At 48.6% G+C, this 17,998-nt stretch overlaps 1 protein-coding gene across 7 annotated transcripts in view; it reads right to left on the minus strand.

Moving 5' to 3' along the window:
• TMEM268 (transmembrane protein 268) overlaps positions 1–11,102 on the minus strand; it is a 36,672-nt gene extending 25,570 nt beyond the window's left edge. For 4 of the 7 annotated variants that reach the window (XR_007719591.1, XM_050759645.1, XM_050759644.1 and 1 more), the window contains exon 1: positions 5,899–9,806. Coding sequence is in view for 6 of the 7 variants with exons in the window: in XM_050759645.1 (XP_050615602.1) it covers positions 5,899–6,004 (106 nt within the window). In the remaining variant the exon portion in view is untranslated. Of the gene's footprint in view, positions 1–5,898; positions 9,807–10,813 lie in introns of those variants that run through there. The other 3 variants (XM_050759646.1, XM_050759642.1, XM_050759643.1) reach the window with 2 other exon arrangements.
• Between the last annotated feature and the right edge of the window lie 6,896 nt (positions 11,103–17,998).

Below are 17,998 nucleotides of genomic sequence, written 5' to 3' on the forward strand. Positions count from 1 at the left end.
GCCAAACCTACCCGCCTGCAGTTCCAAGTAGAGAAACTGGACAAAAGGATCGAGATCTCCTTGCACCACAGTACAAGGCCCTGTGAGCCACTGGTCAGCAGCCAGGAGGTCTGGGGGTTGGGAAAGATTCCAGCCCTGGGATTCTAGGTCCCAGGTTTCAGCCACACACTGCTGAGGACTGGATATTTTGACATATTCTCTGTGGCTGCTGCTTAGACAATGAGGCAGGACAGAAGGGATTAAAGCATAAGTGTGTTGTCTGCTGGCCCAAACCACCTGTCACCCCAGTCTAGCTCTGAACAGTACTTGAATCTTCAAAGCCAAATGACTCACTATACTTTCCTGGAAATTCCTGGCCCATCCCAACCCTCTCTCTCTCTGCTCCCCCAGTGCATCACCAAGTCCTGCCAACCGGGCAAACAAAACATCTGTCCACTCCATGCCCTCCTGGCATCCTCACCTCTCCCTTGGCCCTCTGCAGTAGCCTACTAAGTGGCTTCTGCTGCAAACCTACCTTTACTTCTATGATGCATCTTCCACACAGTGGCCAGGGTGCAGATCAGATGATACCAACGCCTTGAGTAAAACTTTCAATAGCTTCCTGGTGCTTTGCAAAAGCCAACCTTGTTACCATGTTCTTCCAGCCCTTAGGAAAACCAGCCTCCCGCCAGACTCAGCTTGAGCCCCTCAGCCTCGTTCTGTGTCTCACCACACCAGCCTCCTTCACTCCCTGAACACAGTGTTCTCCCCCACCCCAGGGCCTTTGCATATGCTGTTCCTCTCTCTAGAACACGTCTACCTAGCTTCACCCAGTTACAGCCCATGCATCATTTGTATCCCAGCTTGATTCACTTTCCCCAGAGCGACCTCCTTGACACTCTAAACTACTAACTGATTAAATCCTCTGCTAAACCTACCATAACTGATGCTCTTCTCCTTAATACTCACCAAAGCTAAATACCTATGTATGCAATTATTTGATTACATATGCATGAAATTACTTGAATAAAATCTATCTTCTCTGCCAGACTATACACTCTCGCATTGGTTTGTTCATCATTGAATCCCCTGATCTGATACAAACAGGAGGCACATTAAATACATGTTTGGTGTATAAACAAATTAACAAGCTAGGAAAAGATTTTTTTTTTTTTTTTTGAGACAGCATCTCATTCTTGTCACCCAGGCTGGAGTGCAGTGACACTAACGCAGCTCACTGCAACCTCCACCTCCCAAGGCTCAAGCAATCGTCCCACCTCAGCCTCCCAAGTAACTGGGCTCATAGGCATGCACCACCACATGTAGCTAATTCTTTTTTAATTTTTTATTCTGTAGAGACGAGGTCACTATGTTGCCCAGCCTCGTCTTAAATTCCTGGGTTCAAGCAATCTTCCCATCTCAGCCTCCCAAAGTGCTGGGATTACAGGTCTGAGCCACTGCACCCAGAGAGGAAAAGGTTCTTTTTTCATACCCTGGGATATCATCTCTGATCTCAAGGGTTCCATAGAATTCTAAATTCTGTCCGGGCGCGGTGGCTCAAGCCTGTAATCCCAGCACTTTGGGAGGCCGAGACGGGCGGATCACGAGGTCAGGAGATCAAGACCATCCTGGCTAACACGGTGAAACCCCATCTCTACTAAAAAATACAAAAAAAAACTAGCCGGGCGAGGTGGCGGGCGCCTGTAGTCCCAGCTACTCGGGAGGCTGAGGCAGGAGAATGGCGTAAACCCGGGAGGCGGAGCTTGCAGTGAGCTGAGATCCGGCCACTGCACTCCAGCCTGGGCGACAGAGCCAGACTCCCTCTCAAAAAAAAAAAAAAAAAAAAAAGAATTCTAAATTCTACATCCTGCCAAAAAGACATTTATTTTGCTTTTTCTCTCTCTCTCATTTTTTTTTTTTTTTTTTGGAAGTGGTAGGAACAAGGAGGCGAGGTGGTGAGGTGGTGAAAACACAAGCTAGATAGCTTTCGAGTTCAAACTGGAGCTCGGTCTCTTACTAACATGGTAAAGTTGAAGAAGCAACTTAAACCTGTTTCCTCGCTTAAAGGATGCACACATTCACTGCAGAGGACTTTACAGATAATTAAGGTGATAAAAATAAAGTGCTCAGCACAAGATGGGTACAAAATAACTGGCTGCTATTTTCATAATTTAAAAGCAAACTTGTCACAATTCAAGTTATAATCAAGCAACATTTATTTATTTGTGTTTTTAAAAGCAAGCTTGCCACAACTCAAAATTAAAATCAAGCAACATTGATTTATTTGTGTTTTTACTCTCCCATACCTTGTTCCAGAAAGGATTTAAGGTGGCTTCATAAAAATAAAATATGAAAAGATAAAACTGACCAGGCACAGTGGCTCACGCCTGTAGTCCCAGTACTTTGGGAGGCTGAGGCAAGTGGATCACTTGAGCCCAGGAGTTTGAGATCAACCTGGGCAACATGGTGAAAAACCCTGCCTCTACAAAAAAATACAAAAAATTAGCCAGATGTGGTGGCACGTGCCTGTAGTCCCTGCTACTCGGAAGACTGGGGTGGGAGGATCCCCTGAGCCTGGGAGGTCAAGGCTGCAGTGAGCCAAAATCACGCCACTGTATTCCAGCCTGGGCAACAGAGTGAGATCTTGTCTCAAAAAAAAATCAGTAAGTAACTAAAACTATAAAAATATTTTTTTTTGAGATGGAGTTTCGTTCTTATCACCAAGGCTGGAGTGCAATGGTGCAATCTCGGCTCACTGCAACCTCTGCCTCCCAGGTTCAAGTAATTCTCCTGCCTCAGCCTCCTGAGTAGCTTGGGATTACAGGTGTGCACCACCACACCTGGCTAATTGTTGTATTTTTAGTAGAGACAGGGTTTCACCATGTTGGCCAGAATGGTCTCGAACTCCTGACCTCAGGTGATCCAATCCACCCGCCTAGGCCTCCCAAAGTGCTTGGATTACAGGCATGAGCCACCATGCCCAGCCTGAAAATAAATTTTAAAATAAGCAAATGAGGAAAACCAGACAAAACAAAAAGAAAGGCAGACAATAAGAACAGGTTCTGGGTATGCAGCCCTTTCCTAAGCACCAGGCACTACGCTTGGGCTTCATTCATGATTTCATTTCATCCTCCAAGAGCCCCCAAAGCTCAGTACCATCAGCATGGAAAAGAAAACTGAGCCTCTGAAAAGTGAAGAAACTCCCTTGTAAACAGGGAAAATGAAAGTGAGAACGAGAAGCGACAAGGGAAGGTAGTGCACAAAATGCAGGCAGTCAAGCAGATCCAGTCTCACACCAGCTCTCCACTCCACAGGAAGAATGAAAACTCCGCTTTGATTTGGACTCCACGCGTGGAGACTCAGAACCATTCCCAGGTCTAGTTCGTTGTACACTGAATTAAATGTTTGCCCAAGCAATGCAAAGATCTTTCAGGATGTCTTTGTTTGCCTTTCCAACCAAGAGTTCCTGGATTCTTTGCAATACCAGCTCTCATCTGTTCCTTACAGTGAGAACAGCAAGTCCTCCACTTAAAAATACTTGTTTTTACACCTAAGCTAAGAAAAGCTACCAAAGAAAAATGTGTGTGTCTGTGTGTGCGTGTGCATGCAAGCACAGAGGGGGCAGCAGCTTCCTACAAAGGAACAAGAACCGATGTGCCAAAAATCAGTGAAGCAATGTCTTCAAAGTTCTGATAGAAAAATTATTTCATTCCATCTTGTCCTACTATTGTGTACACACTGCTTTCCTTACGTATATACACACACAGTGCTTTCCTAACAACAGTAGTAATAAAAGAAGCCTTTGTTTTTAAGCAGTCAAATTTCAAAGTCTCTAAAAAACCCTCCACATTCCTGTGGACCCCCACAATTCTGGATGCTGTTTCCCCTTGCCCATATCCAGCTACTCATTAATTCTTTCATTCAACAAAATATTTAAATTGAGCATCTACTATGGGCCAAGGTCTGTGCTAGGTACAGTAGATACAGGGATGAAAAAGACAGAAACCACTTCCTTCAGGGAGCTTACACTCTAGTGAAGAAGCCAGACTTCAACACTTTATACATAATTATTTACAGACTATGATAAATGCTAGAGGGAGAAACAGGAATTTATCAGAGGGTCCTGACTTTGAATGAGCCACCAGGAAGATTCTTCAAGGAAGGGATTGGCCGGGCGCGGTGGCTCAAGCCTGTAATCCCAGCACTTTGGGAGGCCGAGACGGGCGGATCATGAGGTCAGGAGATCGAGACCATCCTGGATAACCCAGTGAAACCCCGTCTCTACTAAAAAATACAAAAAAAAATTAGCCGGGCGAGGTGGCGGGCGCCTGTAGTCCCAGCTACGCGGGAGGCTGAGGCAGGAGAATGGCGTGAACCTGGGAGGCGGAGCTTGCAGTGAGCTGAGATCCGGCCACTGCACTCCAGCCTGGGCGACAGAGCCAGACTCCGTCTCAAAAAAAAAAAAAAAAAAAAAAAAAAAAGGAAGGGATATTTGAACTAAGTTCTGAAGGATGAATGGAAATTCCTTTTTTTTTTTTTTTTTTGAGATGGAGTCTCACTCTGTCACCCAAACTGGAGTCCAGTGGTGCGATCTTGGTTCACTGCCTCTGCCTCTCCGGTTCAAGTGATTATCCTGCCTCAGCCTCCCTAGTAGCTGGTACTACAGGCGCCCGCCACCACATCCAGCTGATTTTTGTACTTTTAGTAGAGAAAGGGTTTTACTATGTTGGCCAGGCTGGCCTTGAACTCCTGACCTCAAAGTGATCTGCCTGCCTTGGTCTCCCAAAGTGCTGGAATTACAGGTGTGAGCCGCCATGTCTGCTGGATGAATAGAAATTCATCAGGAGAAAGGAGGCAGGGGAAAAGCACAACAGGCGGAAGGAAACACAGGTGCAAATGTCCTGAGGCAGAACAGCACAGCAAAGAACATGAAGACAGGCCTTGCAAGCCGATACTGACAGGTCTTCACACTAAGCCCCATGGGAAACACTGAGCAGAAAGTGACATGGTTGGACTAAATGTGTATTTTAAAAAGATATCTGGGGCCAGGTGTGGTGGCTCATGCCTGTAATCCCAGCACTTCAGGAGCCCGAGGTGGGCGGATCACCTGAGGTCAGAAATTCGAGACCAACCTGACCAACATGGTGAAATCCCATCTGTACTAAAAATACAAAAATTAGCTGGGCATGGTGGTGGGTGCCTGTAATCCCAGCCACTCAGGAAGCTGAGGCAGGAGAATTGCTTGAACTTGGGAGGTGGAGATTGCAGTCAGTCAAGATCATGCCACTGCATTCCAACCTGGGCAACAGACTGAGATTCCATCTCAAAAAATAAAAAAATTTAAAAAAAAAATTAAAACCTCTGGGCCTCATATCTGTAACCCCAGCATTTTGGGAGGCCAAAGCCAAAGGACTGCTTGAGGCCAGGAGTCTGAAAACAGCTTGGACAACAAAGTAAGGCCCCATTTCTACAAAAAACATTTTTAATTAGCAGGATGTGGTAGTGCACGCCTGTAATCCCAGCTGTTCAGGGGGCTGAGGTGGGAGCATTGCTTGAGTCCAGGAGTTCGAGGCTCCAGTGAGCTATGATCACGCCACTGCACTCCAGCCAGCATGACAGAGCACCCTGTCTCTAAACAAGTAAAAATAAATTAGAAATATAAATAAATAATAAAGAGCTCTCTGGCTGCCATGTAGAGAACGAATGGAAAAGAGAAGACCAACAGGCAAGCTTCAGCAGGGGCTCAGCAGAGAGGGATGGTGGCTTGGTCTAAGCCCAAGAGACAGAACTGGTAAAAATGACAGAATGTGGCCTCAAAGACACCTCCCCCTGACCTTATCTAAAGAAACTTCTGTGCCCTGTGAGTGCAGCTCAGCATGAGGTAGAAAGGGGGTGGAAAATGAAAGGTTGTGATCTTACCTTGCCCCCAGCCGGGAGGGCTCCCTCCAGGCAGGGCGCTCCAGCCAGGGGAGGAGGGGGGCAATGGGCCAGCGGCCCCCGTGTCCACCTGTGGTTCACAGGCCATGGCAGGGTGCCAGCTGTTTCTACTTCCCCTTCTCAGAGCTGTGGTTCATTCTGGAGCAGCCAGTTCAGCATCATATGCCTTCAAAACACAGCACAAAAAAGAACTTCAGGCCTGGGACTGGGCAAGATGGGCTTCCTAGGGGCTCTCTCCAGGGCCAAAGTCACCAAAGGCCAGGGAGAGCCACCCACAGTCTTTTTGCCAAATTTGGCCTTTCTGAAAATGCTGACAAAAATTCCCAGGAGGAGAAGGAGGAGGAAGAGAAACTAAAACCCTCCAAGGCCCAAACTGAGAACTTCCCTTCTGGTCTTGGGTCTCCTCCAGCCCAGGCACAGCCAAGGGTCCACAGGGTACTCAAGAGCTGACCAGGCCCCACTGCCAGGCAGCTGGGATTTCTGTTCCCTTATGGAGGATGCCCCAGGCAACCAGGCACAGGATAGGTATATTCATTACAGGGAGTCTTGTTTACACACAGGATTTCAAGTAGCTTCCCATAAGACACTGCAAAATACAAATTAAAAAAAAAAAAAAAATCAGGCACAGTGGCTGACACCTGTAATCGCAGCACTTTGGGAGGCCAAAGTGGGTGGATCACCTGAGGTCAGGAGTTTGAGACCAGCCTGGCCAACATGGTGAGACCCCATCTCTACCAAAAACACAAAAATCAGCTGGGTGTGGTGGCGCATGCTTGTAATCCCAGTTAGGAGGCTGAGGCAGCAGAACAGCTTGAACCCGGAAGGCAGAGGTTGCAGTGAGCCGAGATTGCACCACTCCACACCAGCCAGGGTGACAGAGAGAGACCATGTCTCAAATCAAAAACAAAAACAAACAAACAAACAAACAAAAATCAGATGGTAGGAAAGACAAATGAATAAGAAACGTAGGCTGAGCACAGTGGCTCATGCCTGTAATCCCAGCACTTTGGGAGGCCGAGGTGGGTGAATCACCTGAGGTCAGGAGTTTGAGAGCAGCCTGGCCAACATGGAAAAACCCCATCTCTACTAAAAAATACAAAAATTAGGCCGGGCATGGTGGTGGGCACCTGTAATCCCAGCTGCTTGGGAGGCTGAGGTAGGAGAATCACTTGAACCCGGGAGGCAGAGGTTGCAGTGAGCCGAGATCACATCACTGCACTCCAGCCTGGGCGACAGAGAAAGACTCCATCTCAAAAAAAAAAAAAAAAAAAAAAAAAGGCAGTAACACCTGTCATGGGTGTTTCCTTGATGAGAAACTGAGTTTCCAGTGCCACTCTCTCCAGCGGCAACCTGCACATTTACCTCTGTTATGTGTCCACCAGCAGGCCTGAAAATTACCCCTCACCAAGGATAATCAGGCCTAAGTCCCCTGGGATGACACACCAGCCCTGCTAACCACATGGTGAAAAGTCTACTAGAATCGTCTTTTGCTACCATGGTTCTAGATGTTTGTGAGGACATGAAGTGTCCAGTCAGCACACATCTTCATGATTCCAAGCTGGCCCAAGGGCTGATGGCCACTGATCAGGCCCCCTAGAGAGGGAACAGGGCTCTCATGCCCTCACCATCTTTCACTTCTCTCAATACTTTAAACAGCAGCAGCTACAGAATGTGTGGGACCCAATGCAAAATGAAAATGTGGGGCCTCCTCTTTAAAAATAATGAAGAATTTAAAGATGGCAACAGCACAGCATTAAACAAAATGGGAGGGGCTTCCTAAGTGGCGGACCCTGTGTGACTGCACAGGTTGCATGCACCTGAAGCTGGCCCCAATTTTCAGCTCTGGAAGATCACTTAGGAGCCTCCACTCCCAACCAAGAATATGTAAAAGATGAGCCTTTAACAATTATCATATACCTGCCCTGCACCGGGCTTTAAGGCTGCAAAGCAGCAAACTATGAAAACATTGAAGACTTTAGAGCCAGAAAACCTGGACTTGAATTCCCACTCTGCCACATACATGCTCTTTGACATTAGCTGTCAAGGTACTTAACAACCCGCACCTTGCTGTTCTCATCTGTAAAATGGGGATAGAGAGGTCCACCTCATATAGCTGCTGTGGGGATGTAACAGAAGGAAATGCAAGCATAATATCCAGTACTCTGCTCACCAGACCGGCTCCTGTCCTCAACATGATTTTCCTATTTTACAGGAGAAAAAACTGCAGGTCAAAGATGTAAAGTGACTTGCCGAAGGTTGGGAGGCCATGCTACCAGCGTGGAGCCAGGAGGTAAACCCAAGCCATCTGGCTCCAGGGTCCAAGCACATAATTTCCATGCCCTTGCCCCTCTGCACTAACTGTCTCTGAGAATGTTCATGAAATCACCCTTACAAAACAAAACAAAACAAAAAAGAGTGAGTCAAGGGAGACTGCATTTCCCAGGCAAGATCAAGCAATAAATGCAAGTCAGCCCTGAGATGTTACACTGGGGCCTTCTCCTCCTCACCTGGCCCACAGCAGAAGACTCTCCTAAATATGCTTAGTGTTTCTCACTCTCATCATGCCTTCCTTCCTTCCTATTACCAACAAAAATAGCCACAAGGATCTCTGCCCTGCACTTGATAATCACTGAAGCCCTTCCCTGCTTCATTTGATCATCTCTTAGGCCCCTGAGGCAGATATAATTCTGAGATCCATGTTCCAGACAAGACACATAGGGACATCGTAGCTAGGGGCCTACAGCCCAGAAAAGCTGACTAGAGTCTCAAAAAGGCCTGGGGGACCAGGGAGCCACGAGGGACCATGCCCAGGCTGGAGCTGCACAAGCATCCTTCCAGACTGCGTGGAAGGTTCCATTCGTGGCAAAAATCCCACCATGAGGCATTGTCTTTCGGAAGAAATCACAGCACCCTAGTTGGCCCCATCAGCCTCTCACAAAGTACCAATCGGCAGGCTTTATTCCATTCACCTGGAGGCTGTTTCCTGTAATAGCTCAAAGTAACCAACCCTGTCCTGCCGCTTCCCACCTGTGTAACCTTGAGCGAGTTCTCTCTGCCTCAGTTTCTTTACATGTAAGTGGGGAAAACGACAGTAACTTCAGGTGGTTGTGAGGTTTAAAGAGTTCACACATGTAAATCACTCAAAATAGCACTGGGCAAATAGGAATCACTGAAGAAATACAGCTGCCATCATTTTTACTCCACAGACATTTCCTAAGCACCTTCTCAGGCCAGGCCCTGTGCTTTCCTGACTACGAAACTGGAAATAAAAACGGAAGTTCCTACTCAGCCCTCCCTGCTAGGGATCACCAAATGGTAGGAATGACAAACTCAGGGAAAGACAATTACAAAACAAACAATTGCAACAAGGCAGTGAGAGGGAGCACCTCGTTTGGGGTGGAGGAAGGGTTCTCCGGAAGGCTTCCTGGAGGAAGGAGGCTCCTGGGCTTGGCAAAGGTGGAGGTGAGAGCCAAGAGAGGCCAGTGCCAAGCAGAAAGGGATATGGACCAGAGGCCAGGATGGGCCCATCAGGGCAGCCTGTGTGGTCACCTTGCAGCCCCTCATTCAACCAGGAAGCTGCAGAGGGCAGGAGGGGTGCTGGCAAGACCCCAAAGGCAGATGCCTATCATATGTCCTGAACTCCATTTCCCCATCCAGCTCAGCCCTGCACCAGCCCTAGGACAACACAGAGGGTCTGACAGATACCAGGGTGGAGGCAGAGCAGAGGGAGTGAGCACAGCCTTGAGGCCCCTGCAACTAAGCAGGAAACTAGAGCTTCTCTGAGTCTCCTTTGCTGATTCTGCATTTTAACCAGAACTTCCAGATATCCATCTTGCACAAGGTCAGCTCCCCTCTTTTTCAGCTCGTAGAGAGCATCTGCAAAGGAACATACTCTTTTTTTTTTTTTTTTTTTTTTTTTTTTGAGACAGAGTCTTGCTCTGTCGCCCAGGCTGGGGTGCAGTGGCCGGATCTCAGCTCACTGCAAGCTCCACCTCCCGGGTTCACGCCATTCTCCTGCCTCAGCCTCCCGAGTAGCTGGGACTACAGGCGCCTGCCACCTCACCCGGCTAGTTTTTTGTATTTTTTAGTAGAGACGGGGTTTCACTGTGTTAGCCAGGATGGTCTCGATCTCCTGACCTCGTGATCCGCCCGTCTCGGCCTCCCAAAGTGCTGGGATTACAGGCTTGAGCCACCGCGCCCGGCCAGGAACATACTCTTAAGTCCTATTGCGCAAAGTCCTCCATCTCTGCAGACACCGAGGGCCCAGCCTCCCAGGGAACTAGCACTGAGATTCGTCAGTTTCCTAAGTCAGGTTTTGTTTTGTTTGTGAAAAGCCCAACACGAGACCCTAAAAGGGTCTGTTACAGAAGTTTCGGGGCGAAAAAACCTTGAGACACAATGAGTCCGAGCTCTCCATTTTACAGGTGAGGACGTTAAGACCCAGAAAATAAAGTGTACCATCCAAGGTCAAGGGGCCGGTCCTGGACTGAGCCAGAATTGAAACCCAGGCTCCTTCAAGCCAGCCGGAGCTGTCCCGCCATACACGGCCTTGGCCTTGGGCAGCTGTCTCGCCCCAGTCTCAGTCTCCGCCCTCTGGAACTGTCCAGGTCGGCTGAGGAGGGGGGGATCTCCTTCACCCCAGAAATCAGTCCGGCCCTCCCCAACCGCGGGCTTCCAGGAGGCTTCTCAGAGCCGCTCCCACTGCTGGCACGCGGGGGCAGGGGCCCCAGGGCGTAAGGAGGCCACCCGCAGGTTGCCCGCGGCGCCGACCCCAGGCCGTCTGGCCCGAACGCAGGCCAAGGCGGAGGCGCCCAGGCGGCCTCCCAGCCCCGGAGCCCCGCGGCACCAATCCCGGATCGCAGGACACGGGCGCGCGCCCGGGCCCGCGCACACTCACCGCCCGCGCCGCCGCCGCCGCCGCCACCCCGGGACGCGGAAGGTCGGGGGCGCAGCGCCCCTCGTGCCGTAGCCTCTGGGCGCCGCAGCCTCTGGGCATCGCAGCCCCGCGCCCCGCCCGCCTCCCGCGTCGCGCGGCGCCGCGCCGCCTTCCCGGGCCCGCCCCCCGCCCGGCCGGCCCTGCTCGGTTGCCCAACCCGGAGGAGCCGCCCGCCGGGCTCGCTTTGGGGCCACGAGGGAATGCGGCTCCCGGGCCCGCGGCGGAGCGGAGCTGGAGGCCGCGTTTCATCAGCCTAGCGCCCCGCGGGACGCCGGAAGGAGTCTCAGCGCCCAGCCGACCACGTGCACGGCATCTTAGGGCACGGGTTCCCGCCGTCTCCCCACTGTAAAGGAGCGGCTTACTCCGGAGGTCCAGCCCCCGTCACACACACAGTCACGGGACCCGTGGATGAGGCAGTATTTGAGACCAGAAGTTTACTGGGGACTTGGGTTTGGTTTTTGTTTGGTTGATTTTGTCATTGTTTTTAGAGTCGGAGGTCTCGCTGTGTTGCCCAGGCTGCTATCAAACTCCTGACCTTAAACAATCCTCTAGCCTGGGCCCCCAAAGTGTTGGGATTACAGGTGTGAGGCACCGCACCTGGCCGGGAACTTGTTTCTAATGGAAAATTGTGTGTGTGCTGTATTATTAAGAGCATTGGTTTGGAGTCAGACTATCTGGGCTATGACCCGGGTCTCTGCACTTCTTATATCATCTTTGGTAAATTATTTAACTTCTCTGTGCCTTCGTTTTCTGTAAAAAGCAGATAATTATAGCTACTTCATGAGGTTGTGTGAAGATTTAATGAGATAGTGTGTGTGAAATGTTCACAACTACCAGACACGTAACTGCTCGCTCGTGTTCCCAGTTGCTATACTCACAAGGGCTCACTCCCACTGCCATCTTTCATAATTTCAAAGGGTCTACAGTTAAAAGTAAGTGCCCTTTCCCCTGAGGAAAGCACTGACCTTGTGCTTTCCTTGTATTTTTTCTCAGAGCACGTATGTACCTGTGCGTGTGTGCGTTTACACAAAAGGCCTTTTCTATTCTGTTGGGTACTCTGCTTTTTCATACGACAAAGTACCTTGGCGCTCATCTGCCAGAACATGCCACACTGCCTCATTTCTTTTTTAAGGGGCACATAAACGTCCCTATATTATATTAGGTTGGTGCAAAAGTTACTGCGTTTTTCTGCCATTAAAAACATTGCAGGCTGGGCCCGGTGGCTCATGCCTATAATCCCAGCACTTTGGGAGGCCGAGGCGGGAGGATCATCTGAGGTCGGGAGTTTGAGACCAGCCTAATCAACATGGAGAAACCCCGTCTCTACTGAAAATACAAAATTAACTGGGCGTGGTGACGCATGCCTGTAATCCCAGCTACTCAGGAGTCTGAGGCAGGAGAATCGCCTGAACCCGGGAGGCGGAGGTTGCAGTGAGCCGATATCGTGCCATTGCACTCCAGCCTGGGCAACAAGAGCAAAACTCCATCTCAAAAAAAAAAAAAAAAAAAAAAGCAAAAACCGCAATTATTTTTGCACCAACCTGATAGAAAGGGTCTTTGTTTTCTTTGCCCTTCTTTCTTGGTGGACATGGAGGTGATTTCCAGCCTTGCTGACAGGCCTTGCCCTGATGCACATAGCAGCATTGTTGCGTACATGCAAACACACCGCAGCCTGCCTGCCTTTCTCTCTTTCTTTCTTTCTTTTTTTTTTTTGAGACGGAGTCTCGCTCTGTCACCCAGGCTGGAGTGCAGTGGCCGGATCTCAGCTCACTGCAAGCTCCGCCTCCCGGGTTCACGCCATTCTCCTGCCTCAGCCTCCCGAGTAGCTGGGACTACAGGCGCCTGCCACCTCGCCCGGCTAAGTTTTTGTATTTTTAGTAGAGACGGGGTTTCACTGTGTTAGCCAGGATGGTCTCGATCTCCTGACCTCGTGATCCGCCCGTCTCGGCCTCCCAAAGTGCTGGGATTACAGGCTTGAGCCACTGCGCCCGGCCTTCTTTCTTTCTTTCTTTCTTTCTTTCTTTCTTTTTCTTTCTTTCTTTCTTTCTTTCTCTCTCTTTCGTTCTTTCTTTCTTTCTCTCTCTTTCGTTCTTTCTTTCCTTTCTTTCTCTCTCTCAGTCTCTCTCTTTCCTTCCTTCCTTGTTTCTTTTCTTTTTCTCTTTTTCTTTCTTTTTCTGAGACAGGGTCATTCTCTGTTGCCCAGGCTGGAGTGCAGTGGCACAATCACAGCTCGCTGCAGCCTCAGCCTCTCGTCTCAGGCTCAAGGGATCCTCCCACCTCAGCCTCTCTGGTAGGTGGGTCTACAAGTGCATGCCACCACGCCTGGCTAATTTGTTTTGTTTTGTTTTGTTTTTGTAGGTTCAGGGTCTTACTATGTCTCCCCGGCTAGTCTCAAACTCCTACACTCAAGTGAGCCTCCCACCTCAGCCTCCCAAGGTGCTGGGATTACACGTGCAAGCCACCCTGCCTGGCCCATTTCTATAAGTAGATGTGCTGAGTCAGAATGTGCATGCTTTTTTGTTTGTTGTTGTTGTTGTTGTTGTTTTTGAGATGGGGTCTCACTCTGTCACCCAGGCTGGAGTGCAGTGGTGCGATCTTGGCTCTCTGCAGCCTCCACCTCCCGGGTTCAAGCGATTTTCCCACCTCAGCCTCCCGAGTAGCTGGGATTACAGGGGTGAGCCACCATGCCTGGCTAATTTTTGCATTTTTAGTAGAAACACGGTTTCACCATGTTGTCCAGGCTGGTCTCGAACTCCTTTCCTCAGGTGATCTGCCCGCCTTGGCCTCCCAAAGTGCTGGGATTACAGGGGTAAGCCATCACACCTGGTCCGTGCATGCATTTTTTTATTTCAACAGATATTGCCAGATTGTTGGGAAACTCTCAGACCCCAGAACTTAGCTGGCTACATGCTCGGCCAGCCCTCAGAGACAGCATGCTTGGAGACAGGAGCAGGAATTGACAACCTGAGTGGTAGATACCACCCAGGCACCCTCATTCACCAGGTAAGTAAGGATCCAGGTAGTGGGCTACTAAAAATGAAGTTCATTCATTTATTTATCAACAAATGGACATTCAGTACCTGCTAAGGGACAGGCATTGTACTGGGCAAGGGTGAACAATATACACCAAGTCCCTATTTAGTGTGCCTGATTTCCAAACAAAACAAAAACAGAAAACAATTTAGAGGCGTGGGAGCAAGAGCGCGTCAAGAGATATTGAAGCTTAACTCACTGATGATAGGATACTAAAAGGGATCCTGCAACAGGAGTGTGGCCTGATCGCAATCTATCTAAACCCTACATCTCCAACAAGGTCTCCCTCCTCCATGAAGCCAGATGTGGTCCCCCTGCCCTTTCTGCCAGGCTGCCTTTACTCTTCATGCTCATTGCTGGTCACTCCAGCATGAACTTAGATGCTGACACATCAATCTCCTATACTAGGGAGGTGCAAAAGACAGGGGCCTTTGGAGCTGGCCCACCAGGCTCCTCCACTTACTGGCATGTGGCATGGGCAGGCAGCTCAGCTCACTCTCTGAGTTTCAATACCCTCATTTATGAAAGGCAGATAACAATATCTGCTAATCCGGGAGATTGCAAGGATTAATTGAAGTGATAAAGTGCTTAGAAGAAAGTGCTCAGTAAAAGTACCGTGCATTCATGGACAACAAGGTATCATGTGTTTGTATCTCTGAAATTTCACCAGTGTCCAGTCCTGGCATAGCAAGGGGGAGTGGGTGCTCCATGGAGAATGGAGAAAGGGCAATAAAATCCAGTGAAAGTAGGGTGAAATCCAGTCAGGTCTGCTGGAAAGCATGCTTCAGCAGTGACAAGGTCCTTGTGGTGGGCCCAAGCCTCTCCCCACCCACAGCCTACCCTGGACTAATCTTTACTCTCTCCCAGCACGTAAAAACCCTATGCTCCAAAAATACAGAGCATCTCTCAGTTCCTCCTATAACCCTTTCCCCTTGTTCTCTCACTTCTAGTTTTCAGTGGTTGCCATTCTCTCCCATCTGGAAAGTTGTCTCCAAACCCCAGCCCCATCGTGCCACCTGACCAACCAACTCATTCTCGAGTTTCAGCTGAAAGGGCCTTTCTTCTGGGAGCCCTGCCCTGTCCTGGGCCTGGGCCAGTTCCCCCATTCTCATAGTTCATTCTCATAGTTACTCTTGTTTGTTTGTTTCTGGCTTTGTTTGTTTGTTTTTATTTTTTGAGACAGGATCTCACCCTGTCATCCAGGCTGGAGTACAGCAGCACAATCTCAGCTCACTGCAGCCCTGACCTCCCAGGCTCAAGCAATCCTCCCACCTCAGCCTCCCAAGCATCTGGGACTACAGGCATGCACCACCATTCCTCCTGGCTAATTTTTTATTTTTAGTTAGAGACAGGGTTTTGCCATGTTGCCCAGGCTGATCTTGAACTCTTGAGCTCAAGTAATACACCTGCCTCGGCCTCCCAAAGTGCTAGGATGACAGGCATAAGCCACTGCGTCCAGCCCTACTCTTGCTTAACCTACACTCATCCCATACCCATCACATGGTATTATCGTTGTTCAGTGTCCCCTTTCCCAAAAAGAAAGTAAGCCTTTTGGGCATAGGGCTGTTTCTACCCATGTTCGTCGCTATCCCCCTGCCCCTAACCCTGCCCTCAGTAATTGTTAAATGCATATGAAATAGTGAATGAGTAAATATGTATGAAATCATCAGGGCCTCAACTATAGATAAATCCAAATAACCACAAACCCCAGCCAAAGCCACCCTTACTCAGCAGTTGCTCCATCTGTCCTGTTGTGTCTGCAAGGGTTACAGACCCAGGGCTGAGGGCTAGCTGCCAACACTATTTGATAACTTGAATGAAGTAAGAGAATGAACTTCTTTCCAGCCTGGCAGAACCTTAGTGTTGCAGCAGATGGTACTGGGGGAGTCTCAGAACTGCTGGATGAGTAAGTGAAAAGGCAAAGATCAAAAATTACATCTTGGTGTTTTTCCGTTTGGGTTTTTTTGGTTTTTTTTTTTTTGGAGCTCGTGTGCCAGTTATGGATTCACTGACTTCCTAAACTTTTCTTGGAGACATACTACTTGGAACATCGCCATGGCCTGAACAAATTGAATCAAAGCATGCAGTAGTAATTCAGGCTGGGAACTCAGACAGACCTGGGTTCAAATCCAGACTTCACCACAAATTAGCTCTGTGACCTTGTAGCCTCAGTTTCCTAATCTGCAAAATAGAAATAATAATACATACCTCATAGAGATGGTAGGAAAATTAGATTATGTATATAGAGTGCCTTGAATGGCACCTGGTATAAAGTTGATGTTAATAAATGTGAGTTATTTTAGAAATTATTTCTGAAAGTGTGTCCCACAGAATGTTCCATTGCTAGTGGCTCCATTACATTGATTTCAGCTCCCGGAAGTCACATCGTCAAATGACAGACTCCACTATGGGAGAGGTAGATTAACTATACGTGAGAGCTTGGGACTAGATACATAGCTGTGCTTGGCAGGAGGTGTGCTGGAAGTCAGACAGATCACATGCTGTTTGTCAGGAAACCGGGCCTAAGTCAGTAGAAAAAAATCCTCTGAATTCTTATTAGGAAGGCCAGCAATTCCCCCAGGGCGGATAGGAGTCAGGGATCTGTTTCTACACTATGAACAGAAAGATAAGCGGCAGGGTCGGAAGAGTCAGAAGAGGGAGAACTCCGTCTCCGGCTGGGGAGAAAAGGGAAGGGCAGTTGAAGGCAATTGGGCTTTTTTAACTAGGTAACTAGACTATCGGTCTTTTCATCTTTAAAAACTACCTAAGGTAATGGTAGACAACCCAGTCATGCTCTCTGAACAATCAGCCTTGTTTCTTTCCTAAAGTTATCAACAGCAGCATCTAGAATGCTGCCGTCCTCCTTTGTAAGTTATTTTCTTTCTTTGTAAGTTATTTTCTTTGTAAGTTATTTCTTTTCTTTTTTGTTTTTTTTTTATTCAGGGTCTCAACTTTGTTACCCAGGCTGGAGTGCAGTGGCACAATCTCGGCTCACTGCAACCTCAGCATCCCGGGTTCAAGCAATCCTCCTGCTTCAGCCCCCGCAAGTAACTGAGACTATAGGCGGCACCACCACCACATCCAACTAATTTTTTTCTCTTGTATTTTTTGTAGAGACAGGGTTTCCCCATGTTGCCCAGTCTGGTATCGAACACCTGAGCTCAAACGACCCACCCATTTTGGCCTCCCAAAGTGCTGGGATTATGGGTGTGAGCCACTGCACCCAGCTGTAAGTTATTTTGAAGTAGGAAGAAAAGGAGGCTGCCTGCTCCTTAATTCTTCAAGCCTACCCATCCCTATCAATCATCCCTTCAAACACAGTAAACTATGACTTTAAATTCACACTTGGCCCAGGAGCCGGTGGCATCTGAAATTTTTTTAAAAGCCAGAGAAGATAGATGTTGACCTGATGATCTTTCAGCTTCTAGATCTCACTGAACCACTGGCCAAATCTTTCAATAAAGAATGTGCTTAACCTGCCTCTTAAGACCTATGTATTTGCACAAGAAGGGGAAAAAAATGCAAAACTAGAGCTGCCTGCCTGTGCTGAAGCTTTTTCAGTAATTTCAGAGCCACTGAAGTGCTGTGAGATCAGTTGACAAGAGAAAAACACTCTGAGATCTGCCAGAATGACCCTAAAGGGGAGAAAAATAAACAGGTGGAAAAACAAGAAACACGCAAGACTGATCAAAGCGTGTCTTTACTGTTGAACAGCTTTTGTTGACTTCTGGTACCATCAGTTTCCTTGAGTAGAATAAAGACCAAGAAATGCAGAAAGTTAGTTATGGGCCTTACCCAATCAGGCCCAAAGGCTTTACTGGGGTTACAGGAAGCCAAGTACCCAGTCCACCAATATCCTGGGAGAAAAGCCTGAAGGCAGAACATGGTAGGTTTTCCCTTGCAGCCTTCAGGCTGATCTGATGGGACTTCAATTCTGTCACTTCCTTGCTCTGTGACCTTGAACATTCTGTAAGCCTCTGGGCCTCAGCTTTCTCATCCATGGAAGTGGGATTACAGTGTCTAACCTGCAGGGCTGCTGTGTGTTTATATATGTGCAGAGAACATAATGGGTTTCCCTTGATAGAAGCAGAGATTGGACGTGTGACCTCAGAC

Source organism: Macaca thibetana, chromosome 15, assembly GCF_024542745.1.
Source record: "Macaca thibetana thibetana isolate TM-01 chromosome 15, ASM2454274v1, whole genome shotgun sequence".
Taxonomy (NCBI): domain Eukaryota; kingdom Metazoa; phylum Chordata; class Mammalia; order Primates; family Cercopithecidae; genus Macaca; species Macaca thibetana.